We start from the raw sequence: 27,679 nt of genomic DNA, 5'->3' as shown, positions 1-27,679 counted from the left end.
CATACATGAATGGGATGTTAAATGCACAAAATAGTGCACACAAGTCCTTATTTTGAGCTTTACAAGCAATGACGAATATCAGACTTGGACTGAGGAAATGTTAGACATTATTCTGTGATGTGCTCAGTCTCATCTCCTCTTTTTGTGAAACTAGAACAAAGAAAAATTCCTCTGTATTGAATTCAGTGGGAAAATGTTTTATTAATTGCCATATGCTTATTGATTCCTCTTTCAAGCCGGTTCTTTTGTTCTTCCTTTCTGGTGGCAGCAGAAGGATCTGGAAGTTTATGTGAAGTGTCAGAGGTGTCCTTTTGATGTAGATGACAGACCCCATGCTAAGTAACACCTGTGCTGGGTCTGGGCTTGTCGGCTCTGGTCTATTTGCATCTGAACCTTTGGACACATCAGGCCATCAGACAAAACTAATTGAGCCCAGAGAGGAATAACGTTGGGTTGGTCATCTTCTTATCTTACCTGACATTTCCAGAAGTGGGGGATGCCTTATATATAAATGATAGCTATATTTTTCTAATTAATTGTTAGGGGGCGACGTTTCAAAGTGCACATTTTTGAAAACGACAGCATTATTGTTTTTGTGTAAACAACATAAACGCAAAGTAACTGAGAAAACAGTGATGTCATGCACATTACAGTTTTTAGAAGTTTATTAATGCATATCTAACTAAATGTACAACTTTTGTATTTCAGAGTTAAACCTACCTCATCGTCTATCTAAGAATATTGCTCAATGCTTTCGCCATCAAGATTGTTTGTATTTATCGCTCTGTAGAAGTGTGCGTATTTGTGGAGACGTGAATTGTTTGTTTACATAGTAACCTCGCCATCTACTGGCACGGCACATGCAATACAGCATTTTCAGGTGTTTTTGTGGATATGTGTATTCATGAATATCAGTCATGTGACCTTTTACGTCATCTGCTCTTTTTCCGCCATTTTGAGTACCTACCGAGTACCAGTAGTCTACTGACATGCATTGGCTAGCTTGCTACGATTTATGGATTTCTTATCTTTTACTGTCTATGACTCATATGGATACAGTAAATGGCTACGAAAGACAACATTTCGCACCTTGACTGTCAAAAAATATCATTGTTAGGGTGTGATCCCTATCTCTGATGCGTTCTTCCAGCAGCTGCCGAACTACCACTATTTTTACAAGGCGCGACACAACATGAAACTTTGCTCGAAGAATCACCTGGATCTCTACACATGAACACGAGCATTGAGAACATTGTTTGTGTACAAAGAGTTTACTAAAAAGAAAGGTTTGGAACAAATGACTTTGGTCGTTTTGGTGTCCGCTCGCCATCTTTGCCAGACATAAAGAATCGATCTTGAAGAAGCGATTTTGATGCTCACAACATATTGAAGGCATAGCTTCTAGTTCTAGCGACCACTTCAGGTACTCAAAATGGCGGAAGACAAGTTTGAGATGTGAGTGACATCAGCTGATATTCATATATACTCAGATCTTTTTGATAACGTTTCAAAAACGTTTTTACTTCATAGTTGTCATGTAAACATAACGCTAAAACCTTCTTGTGATGTTGTAAAGACTTTGACTCACTGTCTGTAGCTTATATCATCTTTTGGATAACAGGATGCTGTTTGTGTAACTACCAGCAGGTAAGCCAGCATCAGTAGGTAACTACTCACAAATGCCATGTACCATATTGTGAACCCCCTCATTGCCGCCTATGGCACTTCATACCCACTGTGTGATCTTCAATAGAAAGTGAAATATTCACCATCTCCGCCGACACACCAGCAGCACAGCTTCGAATTTAAAATGCCAGGGGTTAGGAGGTTCATCACACACAACATACAATAGTGAGCCTTAAATATTGCAAATTCTGTACACAAACCGTGAACCGTTCCCAAATGCTTGCTTTTTGAGCAGATTCAGGAATGTCTCATATTAGCACACTTACAGTGTTTCATTTCTCAAACATCTCTACCTTAATCACAGCGTACATTTGTTTGAACAGAGCAGCCATGTATTTATAATGATAGATGTCTACCTCACCTCATTTTGTATTTATAAGCTTTAAAACCTTTAGTGCCATACTGACGCCTCTGCTTAGAACAGGTGGTACATTATTAAAAACTCAATGCTCCTTAGGTTGTCTTTGATATTACTCATCTCATTTAGGATTCACTTTATAGATGTAAATACCAGGAGTCAAGGGAACTCTTATTGGGTAACACCCACACTCGCACACTGTCACTTGAAATGCTTTAATAAGGACAGATATGAAAAGCCAGATGAAAGTGTCGCACGCTGTACGTTCTGTGGTATGGTGTCCACTAACATTGCAGATGGAGACCAAAAATGCAATATTACATTAATATTATGATCTATTGATCATAATATTATTCCATTTATAATATTACTCCATTTATAATATATTGTGTTACAACCCTCACATGTATCTGGAGAGCAACACATGTTAATTCCTGGAAAACAGTTCCGGGATAGCATATGTCACTACTGGGTGCTGAAGTGTACTGGGTGGAGGCAGCTGAGGGCGTAATGGTGTACTGATGTTTCTGAAAATATTTCCGGTGAATCTCCCTGCAGGTTACATTTGTATTACGCATGTGTATTGCTGGAGGCAACAAGCTTGCAGTTGGTACAGATCAGGGGCAGTTGAGATGGATTACTGGGGTAAAAAGAGAGCGTTTGCTGGCAGAGAACAGATCCTGACAGCTGTTGGTCCTTGAGGTTCAAACAGCAGGAGCTGCTCACAGGCAACTCTTTTACATGGTAAACAAAATCTGGTGAATCTATTGTTCATGGAAGACAAACTATGATCATTATTTAGTTAACCAATTTAAAAAGAATTGTCATTATTTAACGACCCTCATGTCATTCAAACACTGATAGCTTTCTTTTAATTTTGGAACTGACATGCATGTTTTTTTACAATGGGATTGGATGGTGACCATCCCTTCAAGCTTCTTAAAGCTTTACATGAAAGTATATAGTATAGGGATGCACCGAAAGGAAAATTCTTGGCCGAAACCAAATAAAATTTTTCTTTTTCCTAATTATTTTGCCAATTTTCTCACCGTTGCACAAGTTACATTTTCAGAATTTCCTTTGTACTATATTTATTTCACATTATTTAAAAATTAAAAAATGTAACATTCCAGATGTCATTATAGCCTTACACCGGGTCACTTCTTCTCTGATCAGATAGCTATAGATAGATTTGTTAAAACTGTTCCATTTACATTCGACCACCTAAATGAGTTTTGGCTAAACGGATATTAATTCAATCTTCTATTTCCATGCAAAATGCAAATAACCTATTCATTACTCTGCCTTAAGAAATTTGCAACAACGCTTATGTAGCACTGTATGTTGAGCAGCGGACGCACGCCCGCGTGCACAGTCAAGCACGAGCAAAGAGGCAAGAGAAAGATGAGGAGATGACAGAGGAAAAAGCGCTCAATAAAGAGGTCTAACAAAAAGCTATGAAGTTTGTCATTGTAGGACTACTGGTTTTAGAAAGTTTTTATTACATACTGATGACGCTCAAGAGCTAAAGTCTCTCGTTTTTCGTGCTTGTGCATTCAGCAGACCCAGGATCACCGCAGCCAGGTCTTTCTTATACGCTGCATGGTGTTCAGGATGTCTTGATCTTAAATGATAAATGAAACTTGTAGTGCTGTATGTTTTCATGTCTTTTTCAGACACTTTAAAATGCTTTTGCCAAAATGTCTGCTGCATTTGCGCATCTCTCACTCTGTGCTGGTTAATTTGAATGCATCATCAAAGACCTCATTGTTCAGTAAAATTTATTTGGCCTTTTAACTTGTCTTTTGCAATTTCCGGCCGAATCATTTTGGTTGCCGAACATTCAGTGGATCCCTAATGTAGTACTATTGTATATTTTCTTGTCCCTTTTAAATAGATTATAATCTAATACATTTTCTAAGGTAGAGTGCACACCAAAGCGTTTACGCTGGCGGCCGGCGTATGTTTTCAATTGTTTTCAGTGGAAGCGCCGCGCTTTTCAAAAACGGCAGCAGATAGCAGGTTTTGTTTGCGCTGACACCGGCATTCAGCGTTTTTTTCCCCGCTCTGCGTAGGGTGTGAGAGTTGAAAAATCTACAACTTTGGGTAAAAGCTCAGCTCAATGTCACTTCTTACTCGACCGTCCAATCAGAGTGGAGGAGGGGTGGGACAGATATCAAAACAACCAACTGACACATCACTTAATGACTGATAAGCAAAGCAGAAGAATCACAGCAACCAAAGTTCTTAAAAGAGCTGGCAAGTTCCTACAGTTGGCGTCCACCTGCCGTTTTCAGCCGCGTTTAAATGCTTTGGTGTGCACACCCCTAAAGCTAACATAATTTACAAAACACTAAGCTAAGCTACACTGAAAAAAAAATAAAGGCTGGATTTACTTAAAAATATTGTGCATCATTTTTGCATCCATTTTTAAGTAAGTATTACATGGAATTTTAAAGCAAGTTATGCTTAAAGTTTGCTTAAAATTTTAAATAAAACTTACTAAAAATGTGGATGCAGAAATGATGCACTATATTTTAAAGTAAATCCAGCATATTATTTTTTACAGTGTAATATCAACAGTCTTCCAAAAGCTTCAAAATCACTTTCGACGTGATTACATAATACGTAAGGTCGCGCTGGCACGTCACATGGCTAGTGCAAGACGAGAAGTTATGGTTTAACAGTTCCCATATTTTTTCCTTTGTGGTAAAAAATATAATACTTCGCTAGATAAGATGCTTATGCCTTGGTTGGGCTCATTCAGAGCTCTTTGAAGATGCATTGAAACTGCAATTTTAAACTGCATTGAAACTGTAAACTGTTGAGGTCCACTAAAGTCCACTGTTGAACGTTTTCCGCAAAAAAAAAAAAAAATCTCGACTGAACAAAGAAAGACATAAACATCTTGGATGACATGTGGGTGAGTAAATTATCTGGATTTTTTTTATGAAGTGGAGTATTCCTTTAATTTACAATTGTTGTAACAAACTAAAGATGGCAGAAATATTAGCTACATTTTTGTTGAATTGAGAAACTGAAGGTGAACCAAACAAAGCATGTTATCTGTTAACATATAAACCATAAAATATGCTAATTTCTATTTATTTTTTTAGGGAAGCTAAGGTTTGTCAATGCAAAGCCAGTCTTTGAGGTTGCCAGATCTTTGTTTTCAACCGATGTAAACTGTAACTGTAAAGGTGACAGGGCTTCCTCTGTTTTGATGTGCGAAGCGGTTTACGGCAAGCTTGGCACAATCACTCTGATAGAGCGAGTCAACATCACTCCAAAGCCTTTTGATTATTAATTCATTGCGTTTTCCATCCGGTCCGTTTGCTAAGCAGTGTCATTGTGACCGCACCTTACAGTCATCTAACCTGGGTTGAGATATCCGGAGAAGGTGGCCTCCACTCAATAATACTTGATCTATTTATTACCTATAAGTGAAAGAAAGAAAAATAGTTATAATAAAAACAGTTGGGCTAATATTAAAATGGATGAGCAGTCGCTAATAATACGTGCGTCTTGGAATATATGCAGTATTTAGAGGAAATCACCTAAAGCGCTCTCAGAATAGATAAAAATGTAATCATACAGTATATCGGCGCCTTTCCATTTAAGGAATCCATTCACCAGCGCAGTCTCGCTTTTCCAGCCATTATTCAACTGCAATGCAAACCATATTCATCATTGTGTTTTAATCACATCAAAAAGAAATATAGTTCTACCCCAGGGTGCTGGCAGGAATATAGAGTCCTCCATGATGTTATTGTTTCCAGCACTGCCAAACAATCTCAAAAATTGACTTAGAATAAATGTATTTTTAATATGATAACTCAACCCTTGTGAATACAGAGGCACTCTGTCAATTGTTCTTGCTGAATGCGTCGCATTACAGATGTAATGCGGGAGTGCTTGTGATATTAAACCTGCCAGCGCTGCCTTTCAAACTTTGTTCCGGCTTTCTGGATAACATTCTCTTTCCTTCAGCTTAACTAAATGCCCTAACAGATGAGATGAATGCATTGCTTTACAGAGTCAGCGCGTGTTATTGCAGATGCTCTGTGTGTTCCTCCCGGTGTTAAGATACGTGCTAATCCGATCTCGGATGCACTTTTGATGCACTTTTCATTAATCGGATTTCAGCTTAGTGCAGTTTAAAGAATATACCTATGTGAAACCATGTAATTAGATATAAACGTACATATCAACTCTTCAGAAGTACTGTTCGTGCTTTCGGTGTATCGTTGTACAAAAGAACTTCTAGACAATTCCAACTACATTCGAGTTTATTTAATGTATAGCTGTTAGTGTGGGCACACACTGTTGGTTTAGACACACCTACTTATTCCTATATATACTGCAGCTGTTTTTCACGGTAGTGACCATTGCCCTTAAGTGTAATTTATAGCCGTGCGTAAGTTTTACGCCTTAGGCTATGCATTGGCTGTCCGTAGCTCTGCGTAATCATGCCAAAACTTTAACAATGCTTCCGTTCTTCGCGGACCAAAAGCGCTGTGATCCACTAGAACCCCTTTCATCAGGTCAAAAATATCTGTCTCGCATTCCTCCAGAGGCATTTCCGCTTGCGACGGTAAAAACAAAGATGGGCCAAGTTGAAAATTTATTTAACTCAAACTATAACAAAAGTTACTGCTGGTTGTCTTAAATCACACACAACAAGCTGCTTGCTTCTTCTTCGTTTGTGGGTTTACTGGCCAATCTGCTTCTTCTTTGGCTGTTTCATTGCTACTGAGGTTACACGTGTGGATACTGCCTACTAGCGGTCTGCATGTGTAATTACACATCGACGCAGACAAATACGCAGAAGTATATACGAAAACCAACACGTAGCCTACGTCAGACTAGATATTTTTTTTAAATTACCATTTTACAGTTAGCATTGCTAATGTACTGTCAGAAAAAAGGTACAAAAGCTGTCACTGGGTCAATTTGTGCCTTAACGGTACAGTTTCTATGCTGTTTTTCTTTGTGTCTCTTTTGTTTTTCTGCACTCTTAAAATAAAGGTTCCTTTGTATGCTGTTTGGTTCCATAAGGAACCTTTAAGATCCACAGAACCTTTCTGCGTACAGGATTTAGGGGTGATTCCCATATCGCGGCTTTTGCGCGCTAAACTCCGTTATTTCAAATGTATGCGCTGGGTATACACGCTCGTTTTTTTTTCAGGTGCATCTGCATTGCATTGAGTTAAAAACATTTCAACTTTTCAAAATGCTGCAAAGCGCACCCCAGGTCATGTGACAAGAACCTACGCGCCTAACGTTCCTTCATTGCTTTCCAGCTTTGAAACGTTTCTACAATAACGACTCTGGTTACATTACGTTCTTCTGACAATTTTCTCCTTCTCTCAGCGACTTTAAAAAAAAGTATTTCTTTTGCGTCCTCCTTTGCGTCCTTGTCCTCCTTCGACATTGTTAAATAAATGTTTACAATAAGTTTTTATTTATTAACATTAATAATTCGTGTTAATTCATTAGCAAGTCTTCTACAACATCTTAATTCATGTTAATTTCAGTATTAACTAATACTTTTGATTAATCAACAAGCCCTTTTTCCAGTGATCTTGATTCCAGTTCTCAGCAGTGACCGTAAACGTCAAATCTCGCATTCGTTATGAATTTAAATTTAAAAATTGCGCCTCAAGAAGCTTTTTACGACACATTTCTTTACCGCACTGATATCAAACGCTCATTGGCTCTTGCATGCTACATCCCAGATTTGCGAAATTGACTGTCGTCTTTCAGTTGATGTACTTTCAAAAACCAAATAGATAATTTACTATAACCTGTAAATGTGAGGAAAAATTTGCTGCTTTTGGGTGTGTCCTTTTAAATGCAAATGAGCTGATGAAATGCAAGCACTGATCACCATAATGGTGGTTTGTTGAAATTGAAACTTAATTGTGCTGTCATATTTTTTTCTCACTTTTTCTCTCTGCACATTGCAATGCCATGGTTGGATAGTGCAGATTAAGGGGCAGTATTATTATAACAAGATCCCCTTTTGACATCACAAGGGGAGACACATTTTAATGACCTATTTTTTTTCACATGCTTGCAGAGAATGGTTTACCAAAACTAAGTTACTGGGTTGATCTTTATCACATTTACTAGGTTGATAGAAAAAGTCAGATTTTCATGATCTATTTTCTCTATTGTTACGAAAATTTTCTTACACATTTTTGTCAGTTATGTTGCATAATATAAAAAGAATGCATTATGTATTTTTTTATTTTTTTTATTAAAAGGGTTTGGGTTAAGGGTAGGGTTGGGGTAGAGTTATGGTGGTAACATTATCGATAAAATGGTTAAAGGGAAATAAAACAGCAATATTTATGAAATATTTGTAAACGTTTTATGTTTTGTAGCTAAAAAAACGTAATAATGCTACGATTAAATGTTGCAAATACATCTACATTGTTCGCTTCAGCATCTATTTAAATGTACAAAAAGTATGTTTTGTGTTTTAGAAAGTTACGTACAGTATTTAAACTACGTATTAACAGTGAGACCAGGCAAAACATTTTTGGCTGAATGGTTCCATAATGAACCTTTAACATCTGAAGATCTTGGTGGTAGCTAATGTATGTGAACAAATATAACCTTATTGTAAAGCGTTACAATTTTGAACACGTACAGCTGAAGATTTAAATTCTGCGCAACAAAACTGAATTATTTACTGTAAATAATGCTAAAATACTCAGAAAGGTTTCCTCAACCCTGGACTCATCTGCCACTGGTTTGATATACAGACAGTCCCGCTCCAGTTACATTTGCCAGTATAGCAGTGTCAGGTTTGAAACTCTCAAACAAACAGACCAATGTGTTAATAGCACCAAAGACTCACAATTTTTTTTCCAAAACAACCACATACCAACGTCTTATACACATTCATGATGCCATAGAAGAACCATTTTTGGCTAAATGGTTTCATAAAGAACCTTTAAGATCTGAAGTTCTGTTTCACAAAGGCTTCCTTTATTATAAAGAGGTATAATTATGGTTCTTTGACTGATTGGTACCTTTTAGTGGACTAAATACTGGTCTGGCTTCAAGTCTGCATGTCACTTGAGAAAAAAAGAAATGATTTTAAGCATCCAAACATTACACACTATGCCCTTACATTAAAATTATACAATTATTCAATCAAACATTCCAACAATACGAGTAGTGCATATGACTCAATATGACAAATAATCAAAACAAGTATTTGTTCTCATTACTCAATTACTTATTGTTTCCTATTTGCAGGTGTACAAAATTATTCTCAGTCTTCCATTTAAATAAGCAAACAAGGCTTGGCATCCAAAGACAATGCGAGGTGACACCTTAATTAGCCAATCAAGTGTCGGCACGCTGTTACCTGCGCGTCAGGCTCTCACTAAATGCGTCACGTGGGGACAACAGCCTCATGTTTCGTTTGTGGCACCGTGTCGAGCGAAGCGTTATTTGTGCTGCTAGGACGGGAGCTGCTAAGGGACGCAGGGGTGCCTAATGATCCTTTCAATTAAAGAGGAGCCCTGAGGCTACAGCGCAGCTGTCTGTTTCAAACGCCTCCTTCTCTTAACGCCCGCCTGAGCCTCCTCGACGTGCGGGAGTGTTTAAGTCAATATTATTTTAGAGACTGCCTCCCATCTATTATTGAGTAAATTGAGCCATCAGCGTCTCTGGCCGTTTTGAACCCTAAATGAAATCTATTTGCCAAAGGCCTGCAGTATAATACAGCAATGTTGCGCGCGAGGTGCTTGGCAGGAGCTCATTAGGAGAATGAATAATAACAGCAAGGATAAGTCACCCTTAAATCTGAATTACGCTGTAGTTTACTTTAAATTACACGTGTCAAAATGACACGTTTTTTGGCAATGCTTTGTGTCCAAACAAAAGTAAGATATTTATTGCTAATGCTGCTTCTCAACTGGTTGGTTGCCAACAGAAGGAAAAAAACTGAGAAAAAAACATTTTGTGTGTTTCGTTGTTGACATCAAAAGCAAAGCATCCATCCAACTCTATGTTTAAAAAAATTTATCAGTCAGTGCACTCTTAAAAATAAAGGTGCTTAAAGGGTTCTTCATAGAGATACCACAGAAGAACCTTATTTTTTGGTAACTTGTTCAGCGTGTGCCCCCCTTGTGTACGGTGCATCCTTTTATGGCCCCCCAAAAGAAAATTTATGGCATAAAACATCCTAAAACTTAAAATTTGAATTAAACAAAACATATTAAATTATTACACAGAAATTTGGATAAAATAATGTATTTTATAAAATGTCCTGAAACTGGGCCCCCCTGGCACCATCTCCCGGCCCCCAGTCTGCTTAAAAGTACCATTTAGACAAAAATGGTTCTTGTAGGACATTGTAAAGCATATTCATTTTTAAAAATGTGCACTTTAATAAATGCTGGGATGGTTGTCAAATACAAAAAATGTAACATTCGTAAACATTTTCTGGGTTACTTTAACCCAACGACTGGGCTCGTCCCTTTTTGACCCAATGCTGTGGTTTGTGCCCATTTTCTTAAAAACATAAACAATAACCTATTAAATAACCATCAGTATTTAAGAGATATTTTATAAACTGTCACTTTGCCAATTGATCCTTTTTTAAGTGGTACTGGTGGCACCAGTAAAGCCAAAGTTTGATTTTTTGTACTTATACAATGTACTTATAAAACATGGCTTAATATCACAATGGGTAAAAGCACCTGCATGTGTATCATGTTAACAATGGTGCTATTGTTAGGGACTTTTTAATTTTCAGTATTTTTTATTCTGTACTGATTTTCTGTACTGAAGTCTGCACATCACAACCCAAAAAATAAAGGTGCTAAATAATAACATTTTGTATGGTTCCATAAAGAAGCCTAAACATCTGAAGAACCTAAGAAAATGGTTCTTCAGATCTAAAAATGGTACTGTATACAAATGATTCTTGCAAGGACTAAAGGGGCCTTTGGAAAAAAAAAATATAGCACTACATATCCATTATAAAATCTTATAAAAAGATTGAACTGCTTAAACACTTTAAAATCGAAATAATTTAATATGAATGAGAACAAATAATCAAGCAGGCAACTCTACATCCTGTGAGAAACTAAAATCATTTTTAGAAAGTGTTGATTTGATAATCAGTAGTTTGACTCCAGGCTGAAGTGGGCGAGAGGTAATTTGAACAACCCTCCTTTCAACAAGCCCACAGTTAAGCTTGTGCCGTCTGGTTCATCGGCAGTACGTTAGTGCAGGAAAGCCCTCCCTTAGTCTGCATCGATCAATTTAAATCAATGCCTTTAAAAGCTTTACACACCCTTTAGTTAAGAGCAAAAGCGTGCTTGCTTTAAAAATGACCCACTTATATTGATTAAGATGGACAAGGTTTGTCTTAACATCTTCTTTAGATATAGACCTGCACTTAAGACTTTTAAAACATGTAATATAATATAAGTATATATATATTTTCACACAATATTCAATTAGGTTCTGTATGCATGTCTTACAGTCTCTGTAAAGTATAAGATTATAAAATTATACTTTTGTTCCTGAGAGGATATTTTATCTGCAACACCGTGTAGCATTCAAACATTTATATCATTTAAAAGAAAATAATTTAAAAGGTCTCGGTTACGTTGTTTCACTTACAATTGCACAATGACTTTACGTCTTCTCTAAAGAAAGGAAACCGAGTCAGCGATGTAATAGCAAGCAAATTCTCACTTAAATATTTATGCATTGATAAAAGATGTATAATTTCTTGCAATAACAGAAAGAAAATGTTACAAATATAAATATATACATTTTTCACAACCCCCAGAAAAAATGAAACCCATCTCCGTCCCCTGACACTGGTCAGAGGAGTGCATGGGCGCAAGATGACTGGATAGTTTTGATGCAGCATCTTTGGTTACCAAGCATCAAATTCACTGAACTGTGAAATAGCATTGCACCATGTGTATAAATATATATATATACTCAAACTTTGAAGGATTAGAGAGCTTTTCAAATCCTTGCAGCCTCTTTTCATGATATTGTGTACCGAAATGTTGTATTACTCCTGTAAGCCACATGGCCCGAGTCTCTTCTCTGATGTTTGTTGATGTCGGACTCTGAGCAGAAATAGGGAATCGGTGGTAATCCTGTCTTTCTTGTGAAGAGTTTACTAAATGTTAAATTTAATCCCTTTTAAAATGGTCTTTTGAACACTTTCAGCCCCATAGCTGTTCCCGCATCACTTCAACACACGTTTCACGAGAAGATGCTTTATGGAGCATAAATTTAATATCTCCTCCACTTAAGAGTGCTGTCCCATAATCCCCTTGCAATAAATGTTGACTTGTGCTATTTAAATATACAATTTATCCACTGTATTATGCCCAGGAGGCGACTATTACAGTTATCGAGTGTATTCTTTGAATCCATAGAAGTGAGAAAATCTGGAAGGCACTGCATAGTGTACTTAAAGAAAGGTTGATAAAATAATCCTCACGGGGTTATAATGTGAGTGAAAAATATCTTGGGTGCAACAATTGCAGCTACTAAATTGGCTTGACGGATGTCTTCAGAGCCATATACAGAACTGGACCATATACACACAGCTTTAACATATTTCAAATCAAAACCACTGATCCTGACAAATTTACTTCATAAGCCCAACATGATTTTTGTGTTACTTTTGTTAAATGGCACAGATGTATATCCATTAAAATAAGATCATGTATAATATTAAATAGACCATTTTATAAATTATTGGGTTTACAAAACTGATAAATGAGTACTTTGGCCTCTTGCACAAATGTTTGACATTAAATATTTGGAGAAAAATAATAAAAAACACACCCACGCGCTTTTCTTCTCAAATATAAAAAAAACATGTAGCATGTATACAGTTCAGAGAAAATGCTCTATCGGAGCTGTTTTATTCGGGCATACTGAAAATATTTTTAACATAATAAATAAAAGTAATTGATCTGGTTATATATTCTGCCTCCTGATGTGCGCAAAGCTGAGTTCCTGACACATCTCCAGTGTGAGTTTACTGTCTCTGTGTAACGCAGTCTGGTTTATTCCGCTCAGATGCGTCGGGTTTGATTCGCGCAGGGGTCCGAATGCGCTCGTGAAGCCCGGGCAGAATCCCGGAGGAGTGTAGAATAAATGTCTCGGGGGATACGGACACCGCACGGGTGACCCAGCGGGTGATAACCTCCCAGATGTCTGGGACGGTTCGTCACACCCCTTATCCGACGTAGCGATTTCAGCAAGAGACCACAGTTTGGGTTTAGGGGTCGGGTTTGCTGAATGAATGACAGATGTGGGTTTGCAGTTTTCATTTGGGGGTTTCGTGGTTTCACTCGTGTCGTTTTGGGGAGAGGAGGTCGTGGCCACCGGCGGCGACTCGCGCATTGTCCGCGTCTCGTGCTCTCCGCAGTCGATTGTAACACGATCCGCGTCGTCGTGCGTTTCCGTGATTCTTTCTGAACAGTCGTCGCCAACTGCAGCATGAGGTTATACAACAAAGGCACGATTAAGTTTATTTGGCTTAAAGGAAATAGGAAATGCACCTAATGCAGGATTTTTTACTTAAACACAAACATATTTTGCATCATTAACGATTAAATAAGAAGATAGTAGTCTATACGGTTTCTACAAGTCTAAGGTTTCTTAAAAAAATCTTTATTTTATTACCTTTTTAGTCTATATACTACAAAAAACAATTTTTGCAACATAAAAGGTTCTTTATGGAACCACAAAGAACACTTTGGGAACCTTTTTTAAAAGTTTCGTTCCCAAATTGTGCGGACCTTTCCTTTAAATAAAATTTAGTTTTCTTGAATATATATTTATCAATTAATCAAACTTTTAGTGATGATAATAATAATAATAATTGTGTTAGTTAGCAGTACGCACATCTTCAGACAGAAAATACCAAATGAATACCTGAATCTTTGGTTATCTCTGCTGTCTTTGTGGTTTTGAGAGGTTCATCATCTTCATCATTTTTCTCCAAATCAATGCTGTCCTCCTCATCTTCGTCCTCACTTCTGTTTCGTGGCGTCCATGTCATTTTGTTTTCTTTCTTCAGTCTTCTCCGAGCGTTGGCGAACCAGGTGGAGACCTGAGTGAGGGTCATTTTTGTGATGATGGCCAACATGATCTTTTCACCCTTCGTGGGATACGGGTTTTTCCTGTGCTCACTCAGCCAGGCCTTTAGGGTGGCGGTGGCATCTCGCGTGGCGTTCTTCCGGTAAGCGGGGTCTCCGAGCGGGTACGCGCCCAGCGCACCGGCGTACGGATGAAAGCCCACCGAGCCCGTTACGCCCGGCGAGTGGTCGTATGGGGAGCCCTGGGCAATGAATTAATACTGATTAAATTTAGGTTATTATACATTAATGCCATTAATAATTTATTTCGGCTTTGCTGTGTAAATGTGTCATACACAGTGGACTAGTTAAGGACATACATGCGATAAACCTTAACAATGATCTTTAAAACGATTTACACTGATCGAAAATACGTTGTGTCATATTTTTTCGTTTCGTTTTAATAACAAGTAAAACATTACCCCAATTAAATTCTAAATAATACACATATAAGAATTTTGCTTAATTAAACAAAGACATTTGTTATATATTTTATTTAATATTTATTCAATATAAATAGTGTTACACTAAAAAGCTTGGTTGTTCATTAGTTTTCTCTCTCATATATATCTTAGTAAATTATGCACGTGTTAGTTAAAGTAAAATTAAAATAAAATAATTAATTCGGGGATTTAAAAAAGACCTATTGATTTGTCTGAAAGTGTACTAATAATAACAACGAAAAATACAAAGCAATAACTGATTATTATTATTATATTATGTGTTTTCCAATCTGTATGCTCGTATGTTCAACTCAGTAAAAACAAAATAAGTGACAGAAAAACAAGTTAAGAAAAATGGATGTTTTAAAATCAGTCTTATCATATTTTTTTTTGGTGGGGATAAAAATCTATTATTTTCCTAAATGAACTTTAAACGACAGGCGACAGTTACATTGAAGGGTCAAATTCTGTGCCTTGGATATTTAAGGTACTGTAGACAGTAATGTCCTGATAAAATTATTTTAATAAACAATCATGAAGAGCCACAGGACTGTTCAAACACACAAAATCCCAATATAAGTTGTATTTTGAATTGAAACTCACCACGTAAGAAGTGAAAGGGGCTGTAGATTCAGAGCTGTACTGGATGGAGTTAAAGGCTGTGTTGGTGAAAGCTGTGGACGCGTACGGGGCGAAAGCGGACGAGCGTCCCAAATCATGCGTGCGCGGGCCCGTGATAGCCCCGGACGCGTGCGGAGGACACGAGAACAGAGAGAGTGAAGACTGGTACAAATATCCTTGAGGAAATGCCATGGCTAAATTACACTCTTCCCACAAGTCCAAGAGTCAGAACATTCATCCTATGTGCCATCCAAAAGAAGAGCAAAGATTTAAACCATATTTACACTCCTGATATGAGACAATTAAAGAAGGACGTGTGCGTGCCCGGTGTCTTTAGATGGGCTGCGGTTCTTCTGGAAGGGAAAATGTCCCGGTGATTCCGGTGAGTGTCACAGAGCTCCGCGCGCTTCCTCAAACATAATAGCCATTGATGGGGAAGAGAGAAAAGCTCATGAGTTTCCTGCCCATCTCTCTCTCTCTCTCTCTCTCTCTCTCTCTCTCTCTCTCTCTCTCTCTCTCTCGCGCGCGCGCGCTTACGCAAAGTTTTTCGCTTTACTTTGTCTTGCCATAAGGGGTGTTCACGCGTGTTTTCGTTTTTTTTGGGTTCAGTCCTGATGCGCTTTTGGACAACAGAGCCCTACGCCTGCTATTTGTTACTAACATTTGTGTGGTTATAATAGGTTTTTAGTTAAATTATGGGATTTTAGCAGGATTATATGAGATTAAAGTCTAGTGTGCTCCAGTTGAGTTCAGAGCAATGACAACAGAAATAAATAAAATACCGATTGAAATGATTTTGTTGTATGTGAAGTTTTAATCCTTGTACACACAAGATGGGTTATGTCATTAAAAAAAACCGAAGCTGTCTGCACACATTTACCCGCAGTTTATTACCGAATTTAACGCCACCGATATCTCAGATAAACGCGATATATCGCATATCCAGTGCAAACAGGTTTATTTGTTATGAAAGAAGACGCCCTGTGATGAATGAGCAGTAGAGGACGCATGTGAATTAATCCTCTGATGCTCATGATGCGCTTAGTAAACCCTGCACTATTAACATGTCGACACGTCAGAGTCAGACTGACCGGGAATATTACATTTCTCCTGATGATGAGGGAAAACACGAAGCTCACAGTACACGCGAGCGATGCGACAGACAGTCTACCGAAACAGGTAACAGGAACAAGTGCACCTGACCTCCGCTTTATATATGGGAGAAGTTGCGCGCACAACGCGTTTAGGCCAGATTATTTCATTAAAATGTTTATTGCACTGCTTATACAGACATATATTCTTATCTAAACACCTCTCAGCAGAATTTATAGGCATCTTTAAATTCCTTGTCCAATTTGTACATGCAGTCTGAAGAAACACATTTAATCTCATTTGTGAGCTCTATTAATAGATAGGATATGCCTAATGCACCCAATGAAGTTTAACCAATGCACTCTACACTCAAAAAAAATATTTTTGAACCTTGTCTAATTTACTTAAATGAAAAAAGTTAATAAAACATCATTTTTTATTTTTTTTTTCTCAACCTATTTTTATAATGTTCAATCTGCTTTAATTTTTAAAAATTGCATGAACTAAATCATTTTATATTGGGAGCACATTGATGATTTTTTTGTTGCTATTACTGACTGGGCCGTGAATCGGTATTTCCCAGCATGCTTTGCATGCAACTGCCTTTGGAGAGTATTTTTTTAAATTAAGTGTTATTTTATGCATTTTTAGGTAAAGAGAAAGACTTTATAGTGTTTAATGTTGGTTTATCTTATTGATTTAGAAGAGTTTGTGTTATATTTTTACAAATTGTTTGGTTACCATCGTGCAGAAGAGTAGCGCTTGTGGTTAAGTTCTGGATGAGATGTACGTAGTTCTTTTAAAGAGCACTAACATGTGTCTCTTCTCACATGTTCAACCAATGTGTCATTAGCATGCTAACGTGTGCTTATGCTAATTAGTATTATATAGAAACTGACAATTGGTTTAGCTAGACTTTTTTGCTTAAATGAACTTGTTTTATCTTTGTTGAACAGACCAGAATTAATTGCGTGGAAAAGTTTTCCTTAATTAAATTAAGTTTATTGAACAAGATATTTTTATGAGCAATGAAAATATATTTATTAAGTTGGGGCAACAAAAGATTATTTGTTTAAATTAACTTATTGTATTCTTGTTTGTACAAGCCTAAACTAATTTTGTGGAAAAGTTTTCCTTAATTCAATTATGTTGAATGAACAAACAATTTTTTTGAGTGTACCTGTATAGACTACAGCATTTATAATGCACACCTGTTGACTTGTAAACACCTGTTTTTGTTTATTTATTTCACATTCATCTTCAGATATGTCAGATATGTAAATAGCTGAGTTTTTATTATTTCTTAAGTTGATTTGAATAATTAATAAGTGTTTTAATTTGTGCTTAGGTGCCAAATACCTGGAGCAGGAAAGCCCTGTGGAATCTGTTGTGATAAAGGTAATTATAACTTCAGTCGTGCTTTAAGGACTTGATCTAAGCCATTCAAGCTTTAATTAAAAGCTGACGGGTGTGCTAGGGCATTTAAAATATGGTACTCATGACTAATAATAAGGGCGAGCCACAGTCCTAACAGTTTCTTATTAAATGATGATGCTAAATAATAATGTTAGCTATTAAAATAACAAAATGATATAACAAATAATAATACATGTTGTATGATGGAAAGACAAATGATGCCTTAAAGTTGATATAAAGTGATCTTTACCTCAAAGAAAAAACAAGCCATACAAAGAGAAACACTAGTGGGGCCCTAATGCACGTAACATTAAAGGGGCAGTTCACTGAAAATGACACCATCATTTACTCACGCTCAAGTTGTTCCAGACTTGTATACATTTCTTTGTTCTGGTCAACACAGAGGAAAATAGTTAGAAAAATGTTTGTAAACAAGCTGATCTGGGGCACCATTGACTTCCATAGTAAGAAAAAAATAATACAATGGAAGTGAATGGTGCCCCAGACCTGTTTGGCTATTAACATTTTTATTTTTTATTTTACAGGTTTGTAACAACTTCAGGGTGAGTATAAATGACAGAACATTTTCGGTGTACTTTCCTTTCAACAACAAATAACAATATCATTGCTGTCATTTATGATGGCAACATGTCGTCATGGATGATTTTGACCCCACCACTTTATTATTCATTGATGTGTCTAAAACAGGAATTTTCTATTTGAGAAAATAACAATGTAATTTACATACATTTCTAATGGGATTATGATGACTGATAAAGTGCTTTCTGTTTTTACAGTCTCAGTTATCTGTGCAATCTCGGTTTGACTTGAGAATGTTTTTTTTTCTGAGAAGGCATAAGACAGTTCACCAAAAAAAAAAAAAAAAAAATCTGCCATTATTTACTTAACATCACAAATAATATAGGATGTTATAATTTAACAAATTAATTTACTTTACATATATGAAAAAAGCATTTTCAGTCTTTGACATTCTGTATCAATATTTCCTCTAACTTTAAAAACAAAATTACACTATGTATACAATGTAATATAAAACACAATTCTTAACAGAAAACAACAACTATAAATACAATTATTTAAGCAGTAACTTCTTGGAATGCCCTTCCCCATAAATTATAAGACAAATGTATTACCAGATAATAATACCATTAGAAGAAAATAAATAAAAAGTATTCTTAAAATTCATACAATTAGTATGCTAATTGTAAATCCTACTTTTTATAACTAAAAGTTTTACAGCATAAAGCATTGTGCATGTACATGTATATAAAATCTATTGTAGGTACACTATAAAAAGTAAAAAGTTGGATCAACTTAAAAAAGTTACTTTAATAGGTAACACATAAAAGTTTTTTCAACTTAAAATTTCACTTTAGTTTAACTTTAGGAGATAAATTTGAGATTCACATACGTAACTTGAGTAACTGCCTGTTTAACATGATTTCCCAAACATTGCTGGATTATGTTATTTAAATCCGTGTTGACTAATTGCTTGTTTATACTGAATTCCTTTCTCGAGTCTTTTAAGCTTAATACTGAAGATTAGCCCTGCTTGTTTGGACTTTTACATTTATCCTGTTTGTGAATCTGTGTCAGTTCCTCCTTGCAGTGTCGTGGTGCCATGTGAGTCCTTGTTTCATACTATGTTGTGACCCCAGGTGGATCCTGTGGCTTTGAGCCTCTTTAGACAATGTTGTGGATATCAAGTGTCACTGGTTGGAAATGGACACACCAAAAGCTAGAACTGGATTAACTGAAGTATATGCGGCAGCTGGCGTCTAAAAAGTGTTACATCTTTTCGCAGTCTTATCATGGCGGCCTAACTGGGAATTCCCCTGTTTTGTTTACAGTGATCTGTTTATTGCCCACTGCTAAAGTATGCTAAACTGAACATTTATGGAGTCGCGTTAACAATAGGTGCTCTCCAGTTTTGTCTTTGTGTATTTGGGTTCAATTAATAATACAACAGTTACTCACATTTTTCAGATGGGCCTGTTGACATTTCAGAGAGGGATAATAGTTAATATAACGTTATATGGTTTCTTTACTGTTTGTATCCCTCTGCTTGTCTGCATCTGCATTACAAACCTGAAAATGTAAGGAATGTTCCTATGAAGTGAATCGTGTAAAAACGTATAATTACTACGGGTGTAAATCGGTACATCAAACATTTCTTCAATGCATTATGATTCGATTCGATAAATTTATCGATACTTGACTATTACTTGTCTAGTTAAGCAGTTACAGTTTTAATAATAACTCCTTGAAGAACAATAGGGTCCTCACACCCGGTGTGCTCGGGCCCTAATAACTTACGAATGCAACCAAAATATATATCATGAACGTTTAATTAACCTCTTTGAACATGGCACAACCTCTGTCCCAATTGGGACATTTACAACAACAAACTAAGAAAAAAAAACACTTTTTTAAATAAAGAAAAATAAATATTGAGGGAGAAAACTACATTGATTTTCCTTGCTGACACTAGCACATGAAAATAAACGAAAATGCGCACTTTAGCGGAAATACGTAGATGGATGTCACGTCAATGAGGATGCGGAGAGTGTCAAAATAAAGGTACCTCATATCAGTATTTTATGTGTGGCATCGATGGATTGCATCGTTAAGTCCAATTTATAGTTGTGCGTAAGGTCTATGCCGTAGGTTATCCGTAGCTCTGCGTAGCCTGACGTGCACCTCACCAAATTTTTAACAGCACTTCAGTTCTACGCGGACCGCAACCGCTGTGATTGGTCCACTAGAACCCCTCTCGTCAGGTAAAAAACTGCGTCATAGGTAAACCGACGCGTAATCTATGCCGTCGCCGCTTTGCCGTAGGACTTTCAAACTATAATGAGCCCTTAAGAAATTTAATCGATGCATCGATCCATATCGACGTATTGTTTCACCCCCATCGATTACTACAAAAAACAATGAAATCCCAACCCTAACCCCAACGTCAAGGGAGCGAAAGCAAATCGTACAAAAACGTATGAATGTAGTCGGACAAATTCATATGAATTGGCCACCTTCTAAAATAAATACGGATAGCCATGAGATTGCGTTGACTCTCGAGCTGTGCTTCGAAGCTTAGCTCTGTGTTAGTATGACATGTAGATGTACAAAAAGATCACGCTCGCATGCCTGAATGTGCAGTAGTACGCAAAGGGCACCCCGGAGCGATGTAAGAAACTGCAACTAAATGAAACAATTTAGGAAATATAGCAAATCAATAATGTACGTTTTAATAACTATGTTGTTGAACTAATGATGTTTTATTAACGTAGTTTGGGAGCAACACGTCCGAATAAGCTACTCAAATGTCACCAGCTGTCTACAATCAGTTATCAACATATCTACCCAATCAGCATTAAGGCAAGCCCATTTATAATCACAGTCAAACTCACCTAAGGATTCTCTACAGTCTTCAGAATCCCTCCACCACCCCATCTCCTCTCACTCACCAGGTTACTTCCTAAACCTGGGGGGGATACTCTGCATTCTGGCCAATTCCCAAGCTCAGAGCCCTCTCCCTGGACAGAACGCCAAATATTTTTACCAATTTAATCTTTCTGACTTATTTGTAAGTGTGAGCCTGTGAAACATGGTTTGAACGACAGATGTGCAAGAAAGTACATATGTTTTTCGGGAAACAGTCGTGACTAGCTAGCTAGTTAATTTCTCCAATGAGGCATTGTACTAAGGTAGTTAAGCAGAGAGAGGTTTCTGTGCGGAAAACACACACTAGGCTGATATTTGGAAAATATGTAAGTTATGTTTATATTCAAAGTCCGTTTATGAAGTCGTGCCACTAGGAGGTCATCTTTGCTAAACCTCAGGACATTTTTTCAGTCATGCAAGACTAAAGTCCTTCTACTTGAAATGTGAAAGTAAAATATCTCTACAATAGATTTGTTGACCAACAATGAAACCTAACATCACCTGTACTTTGCTTAAATTGTGCTAAAACATCTTTATAGGTAAGCAATAAGGTACGAGAGGATGTGCTTTATTGTAATTAGCCTTTCTCAAACTGATATGTGTGGCTGGGTGTTGCTAAGGGTGCAGTGATAATAGAACCGTTGGGTGAAGCGGTCATAGCTGTGTTTTATTGTGAATAAAGCACAGCTACTGACCAATCAGAATCAAGGATTGGAACTAGAGGTCTTCTTGGGTCCAAAGAAATGCACCCGACCCAAAATGACCCGAATCACTTTATACCCAAATTTTTTTGACCTGAATGTAAATGGCACTGACGTGTGTGCATTCTGCAGACCCACACGCAGCAGTCAGACAGAAAGAAACTCTGGTGGCCTCGCAACTAATTTGGCGAGCTGCTCTATTCGCTTAACTTTGTTATCTGACGACGACACCAAGGTAACCGCTAAAATGTACATTTAAAATTGACTGACATGTCTGTCTCAACGAAAATTAACCTACCGCCAGCCACACAATAGCCTCTTTCACACAGTAATTCTGGTAAATTACCATGAATTTACCAGAATGAATTTACCAGTAAATACAAAAATGTGCTGTTCACACATGCAGTGACGTTCCGTCTTTTTACCGGTAAGACATCATTCACACATCAGTATCAAAATACCGGTAAACTCAGAGAGAAAGCGGAAGTTACCTGTGGCGCGCGGCCGGCGAGCTCCGTCCGTGTCGTATTTGTAAACGGCGGGTTATGACTTAATATCCACGATTCCACGGTCCGTATTTTGTTGTTTTCACATCTGTGGCAAACGGTCGCGAAGTTGCTCGTGACCAAACAACATTGCGTTAGGCGGCGTCAAACGGAACCTGCGCGTTTGCACATTAGGCTTCACAGATGGTGTGCTAAGGACGTCGGCAATTTGGCAATTAGATGGTAAGCTGTTTTAAACAACTTTGGTGAAGAAATGTGGATGTTAACTTCAGGTGTGCTCGACTTTTAAGCAACATGTGTGTGGAAACGTCCGTAAACAGTCTGGGGGAAACCGCGTCACCTGTATAAAAAACTTTCTGATTGGCCCGCCCGATCTGTCAGCGCGGTCTGACGTCATCTAAATGCCGGTAATGCTATATTTTTCGTTCACACACAGCGCTTACCGGCAAATTACCGTTAATCTTACAACCTGTCTTACTGGTAAAGAGCACTGATTTACCGGAAAGGTTCTGTTCACACATGACATGTTAACTGCAATTTACCAGTAAATTACCAGTAAAGACTGTATGTGTGAAAGGGACTAATGTCACAAGCGCTCTTGGCAAACAAATGAGAGGTTTGAAAAGGACATTGACGTACACACGTGCGAGAGAGTTTGGGTCTTCTCGGGCGCACGTTCAGCAAAAACACATTCATTTTAAATTACCCGAGACCCAATGCCGCTATTATTGTACCCGGCCCGTGTCCGAGGCGCGTGTGAAACTTTTAGACCCGAACGCGATCGTGTTTTCGGATCTAAGTGGACCCGTGAAGACCTCTAATTGGAACTTATCGTTTTACAAGAGACGTTACAGCTACTGCACATGCGCACAGGTCGGCAAGCTCCTGTATAGTCTTTATTGACTAATGATTGGTTCTTTTCACCAAAAGGCGAGACTTCTGCTGCGTTCCAGGCAACCTGTAACCCATAACTCACGACTTCAAAACCACGACTCACGACTCTGAACTGGGAGTACATCGATCTAGTACGAGTTCACGAGTGGGAAGTCACGGGTTTGACTGCCGTTCCAGTGCACTTTCACCGGTAGAAGGTTGTAAAAACACGAGTTACAGGCTGCCTGGAACGCATAGGGTCGTGAGTCGTGGTTTTGAAGTCGTAACTCACGGGTTTAAAAACCTGCCTGGAACGAAGCATAACATCGCCAAGACGGCCATATTGAATGTTGCATTTCGCCCCATTCATAGTAATAGTAGTGCCACATCTTGTAACCCATATCTTTGGTATATTATAGTAGGCCTAACCTATTGAATCTTCTTTTCTACCTTCTGTCAAACTTAACAAGGGATTACTCAAGTATTTAGAAACATCAAATATTTGAAATGTTAAGCAGTCCAGGACGAATCAGTCATTGTCCAGAGAGGCCAAAGTACAAGCAGCCACATGCTTACACACTGTTTTCCAATTAACTGCAAAAGATTTGAATTACACATTCAATGTACATGAAAACAATTCCTCTTCAGTTACCAATTCATATGTAATGAATACCCATCGGAACAGACTGTTTAAACCAACTTAAATGGAGGGGTATTTTACAGAGACATTCTTGTCTAATGAAAGACATGGCATGCCTGTGGAAATGAAGGCATGAACAGCTGTGACATGTGGAAAGCACACTGGGATATTTTAATATGACGTCTCATTGAAGGGAGACACACTAACAGTCTGACTTAGATTTCCAATGTTGGGTTAGATTTATAAATGTGTGAATAAATAAATTCATACAGTATCTGAATCAAATAAGACATTGAATAAAGCAAGGTTATGTGATGCACAATTTTTATAGTACATTTTATGTCCTAGAATTGCAATTGTTAATAAAGAAAATTGATGCTTCTGAATAGAGAAGTCAAAACTGAATGCAGACTAAATGTTATGCATTATTGCACTAAAAGTCCACAGGTTGAAAGTGTCCGTAACTGAAGAGACATTCATACATGGCCACTGCTAAGGTCTTAATGAACATGACCACTGCTATAAATGACACAAAGCCTGCTGGGATTTCTCTTTCTAAATGAAGTCTAGTGGAGGTTGAGTCTGGTCTGGTGTCTGACAGATGAACTGTGGTTAATGGCCACTTACACAGGGGTCTCATCTCCACTGGGCCGTGTACACGCATCAGCAGGTGACTAAAACAGCCACTGCACTTGTCATACTGTCACATTACAGACTAATGAAGAGCAATCATGCCTGCGTTGAGTGAAATGTTATTCCTCCGCTAAAGAGTATTTGTGCTTGTCAGCCCATTTTAGATGAAGACAGAAAAAGACTGGGTGATGCTGTTAGGTGTAAGATAAGAGGATGTGCTAATGTTTGAATAATGATTTGTTTCTCTTGTGCTTTCAGTAAGATCTTCAAACCTTATGTTCATTGCATATAGTTGTATAAAGTATAATGATTATATAAAAGATGTATAAACATGTAAATATTGTGAAAATTGTGTTTTTCCTCTCTTTTCTAGGAGGTTTCAGCTCATGACTCTATGCCATCCCTTGCGATTTCAGGATCAAAGCATCAATTTTTTTGAGGGTTTAAACTTTGTCACCAAAGAACAGCCAGAGCTAAATCTTCAATGCTATACACAAACACCAACTTTGGCCTTCACATATGAGTCCACACCCAGTCAAAGACCCTTTGAAATAAACCAGGACACACAAAACTGGACATCAGATTTATTTTTTCAACCGGACAGGCAAACTGGTGTGAATCTGTTGAATCGGAGAGGTGAGGAAGCTGAGTGTTACGATTTAGAGGAAATGATTCCAGCTGTGGTGATCACCCAACCAGAGGAGGTGAGTACAGACCAAATCATTTGATTATTTAACCCTCTGAGGTCTTTGAGGTTTTTGGGGCCTTGGCGAAGATTTGATCTGAACTGACATTAGTGCTTTTTCAGTTGCTTAACTCTTTCCTCGCCATTGACAAGTTATCTCGTCAATTAGGAGAAAACATTTGCATGAAAAAAAAGTGTTCCTGATGAGTTTTTATGGTAATCTTTAATACTGGGATTATCCACTAGATTCCCTTTTACCCAATTTATAAAAAAAACTGAAGCAAATTTGTTTTATTAATTTTACACTGCGTGTATGTTTTGATAATCATAATGGGCCCTATTTTAACGAGCTAAGCGCATTGTCTAAGGGGGTTTTCACACCTGCCTTGTTTAGTTCGATTGAATCGTACCAGAGTTCGATTGCTCAGTTGGTGCAGTTCGTTTGGGCAGGTGAGAATGCAGCAATCGAACTCTGGTGCGCACCAAAAGCGGACCAAACAAGCGGACCGAGACCAGCTTGCAGAGGTGGTCTCGGTACGCTTTCAAACGAACTCTAGAGCGGTTTGTTTGTGGTGAGAACACAATCTGAGATCAAACCGACCTAACTGCAAAATTACTGTGCATTTTGGACTAAACCAGCTGCCGTAGTCAACTGCGCAGTGCATTATCGGATGAGGAAGTGTTTGTTGACCGTTTCTATTAGCAAAATCGTGGACATACCTGGAGTTGCGAGGAGGTGCGGGCGGAGCCTCGGAAATTTTTTATCTTCGCCGTTTGTAGTGCATTAAACCGTTGTTTTCAAGCCGCATCCGCGATTCATTCAGAAAATGAACAGTTTGTCTAGAGTGCTGTATACAAACTATGTATAACAACCATGGAGACATAATTACAGCGCGCAGCCGTCTGTCCATGGTGTCTGCTGTATTATCCTTCTTTTGTTTACTTTCGGGGGTTCCGTTGGAATTTGCCGCACGTTGATTCTGACCAATCGTAAAGCCGTTAAGGAAATACGTTCAAATACATGTGGCCAATGAGTGATGTTGATCTTATCACATGACAGAATTTTGGTTCGTTTCAATTGGTGCGGATCAGAGCAATCAGTGTGGTGTGAAATGGAACCAAATCAGCTAAAAAAGTTACAATGTATCATTTTTTGCTTTTGGTCCGGACCAAATGAACCGAATTACAGATGTGAAAACGCCCTAAAGCGCACGGTCTAAATGGGCGTGTCCGAATACACTTTTGCTAATTAAACGACGGAGAAAATGGTTTGTGCGGCAAACGCACGGTCGAAAAGGGTTGTTCCTATTGTTTTAATGAGTAATGGGAGTGTTTTGGGCGTAACTTGTAATAAACCAATGAGAGTCTCAGCTCTCAACCCCTTTAAAAGCCAGTTGCGCTGGCGCTATGTCTAATCCCTATTTAGATGACGGACTTTGTAAACTGAGAAACTAAGCGGAGGAAGAAGATCCCCAGTTTAAGATTAATGTTAAATAATTGTGTTGTTTTTCACTTGTATTGAAATTGTTATTTTGTTTATTAAAACCTTTAAAACCCGTTTTCTGTCAGTCATGGAAGTAAAAATAGCAGGGTTTTAATTGCTTTAAATGTATGGCTATCCAACATCATCAAAAAATAATTTACAAGTATTTGAGAAAAGGTTTGTACTCTAAAAATACTTTATTTGTAACAAACAAGAGATAAAGTTACAAACGTGCAGAAAGCCGAAGCGTTTCAGCATTCGGACAGCGCCAGGAGTTTTTTAAAAGCATTACTTAAAATGTTTCTCATCTCACCATATCCACAGGTACAGAGTCATCATATACAATAAATCCGTGGGGTAGCATTTAAAAAAAAACATTTAAAAACAGATGCATTTGTTTAAAGCAAAGCATTTATTTACTTACCAGGCTACAGGTGAAGCAGCTCTTTACGCCTTCCGACATCTCATAATCGATCCTCGTTTATGTCCAAGAGATTCAAAAATAATCTTTTACATTTTAATACTTTACTTTTTCATATTAAAAAGCTTTTTTGTTCTGCTGTGCATCCATGTGTGTGATAAGCAAACCCGCGTTGTCGTCCTGTTTACAGGCGCATATTACTAACACGCTCATTAAATAACAAAAACAATATTGCGCCATAAACTTTAGAGCAGGTTTTTGTTGGTCAATGGCGTAGTCTATTTTAATTGCCTCAAAATAGCAACGCACCAACAATGCGCCTGAACACACCTCTTTTTCAGATCAGAACGCCCATGGGCGCAAAAATGGGCGCAAATGCATTTGCTATTTAATCAACGTGGCGCTAATCCGCTAAACATGAAAATTATAATTGTGCCGGGTTGAAACTAGCAAAAGACACTTGCGTCGCGCATAGCGCTGGGAGTATGATAGAGCGCTTTGGATCTG

At 37.8% G+C, this 27,679-nt stretch overlaps 2 protein-coding genes across 10 annotated transcripts in view; one reads left to right on the top strand and one right to left on the bottom strand.

Moving 5' to 3' along the window:
• The window catches only part of LOC129434041 (uncharacterized), a 117,991-nt gene that overhangs the window by 11,064 nt on the left and 79,248 nt on the right, over nt 1-27,679 (top strand). For 7 of the 9 annotated variants that reach the window (XM_073868365.1, XM_073868368.1, XM_073868366.1 and 4 more), the window contains one exon: nt 24,957-25,287. In XM_073868365.1, coding sequence (XP_073724466.1) covers nt 24,970-25,287 — 318 coding nt within the window. In that variant the 5' untranslated portion in view covers nt 24,957-24,969. Of the gene's footprint in view, nt 1-16,216; nt 16,437-17,697; nt 17,748-24,956; nt 25,288-27,679 lie in introns of those variants that run through there. The other 2 variants (XM_055192838.2, XM_055192843.2) reach the window with 2 other exon arrangements.
• Nucleotides 12,943-15,714, bottom strand: irx5b (iroquois homeobox 5b). Its single transcript, XM_055192847.2, has 3 exons — nt 15,240-15,714; nt 13,991-14,396; nt 12,943-13,545 (listed from the first exon to the last, which is right to left on the bottom strand). Exons 1-3 carry the CDS (start codon nt 15,447-15,449, stop codon nt 13,028-13,030), a joined length of 1,134 nt encoding a protein of 377 aa, XP_055048822.2. The 5' UTR covers nt 15,450-15,714; the 3' UTR covers nt 12,943-13,027.

This window comes from Misgurnus anguillicaudatus, chromosome 6, assembly GCF_027580225.2.
Source record: "Misgurnus anguillicaudatus chromosome 6, ASM2758022v2, whole genome shotgun sequence".
Taxonomy (NCBI): Eukaryota; Metazoa; Chordata; class Actinopteri; order Cypriniformes; family Cobitidae; genus Misgurnus; species Misgurnus anguillicaudatus.
This window is presented reverse-complemented; position numbering and strand designations above follow the sequence as displayed.

Coding starts and splice junctions, on each gene's coding strand:
- irx5b (XM_055192847.2), bottom strand. CDS start 15,449: ATGGCATTTCCTCAAGGATATTTGTACCAGTCTTCACTCTCTCTGTTC. Junction 14,397..15,239: donor CCCCTTTCACTTCTTACGTG/GTGAGTTTCAAT, acceptor TTCATTGCCCAG/GGCTCCCCATACGACCACTC. Junction 13,546..13,990: donor AGAGATAACCAAAGATTCAG/GTATTCATTTGG, acceptor CTCATGCTGCAG/TTGGCGACGACTGTTCAGAA.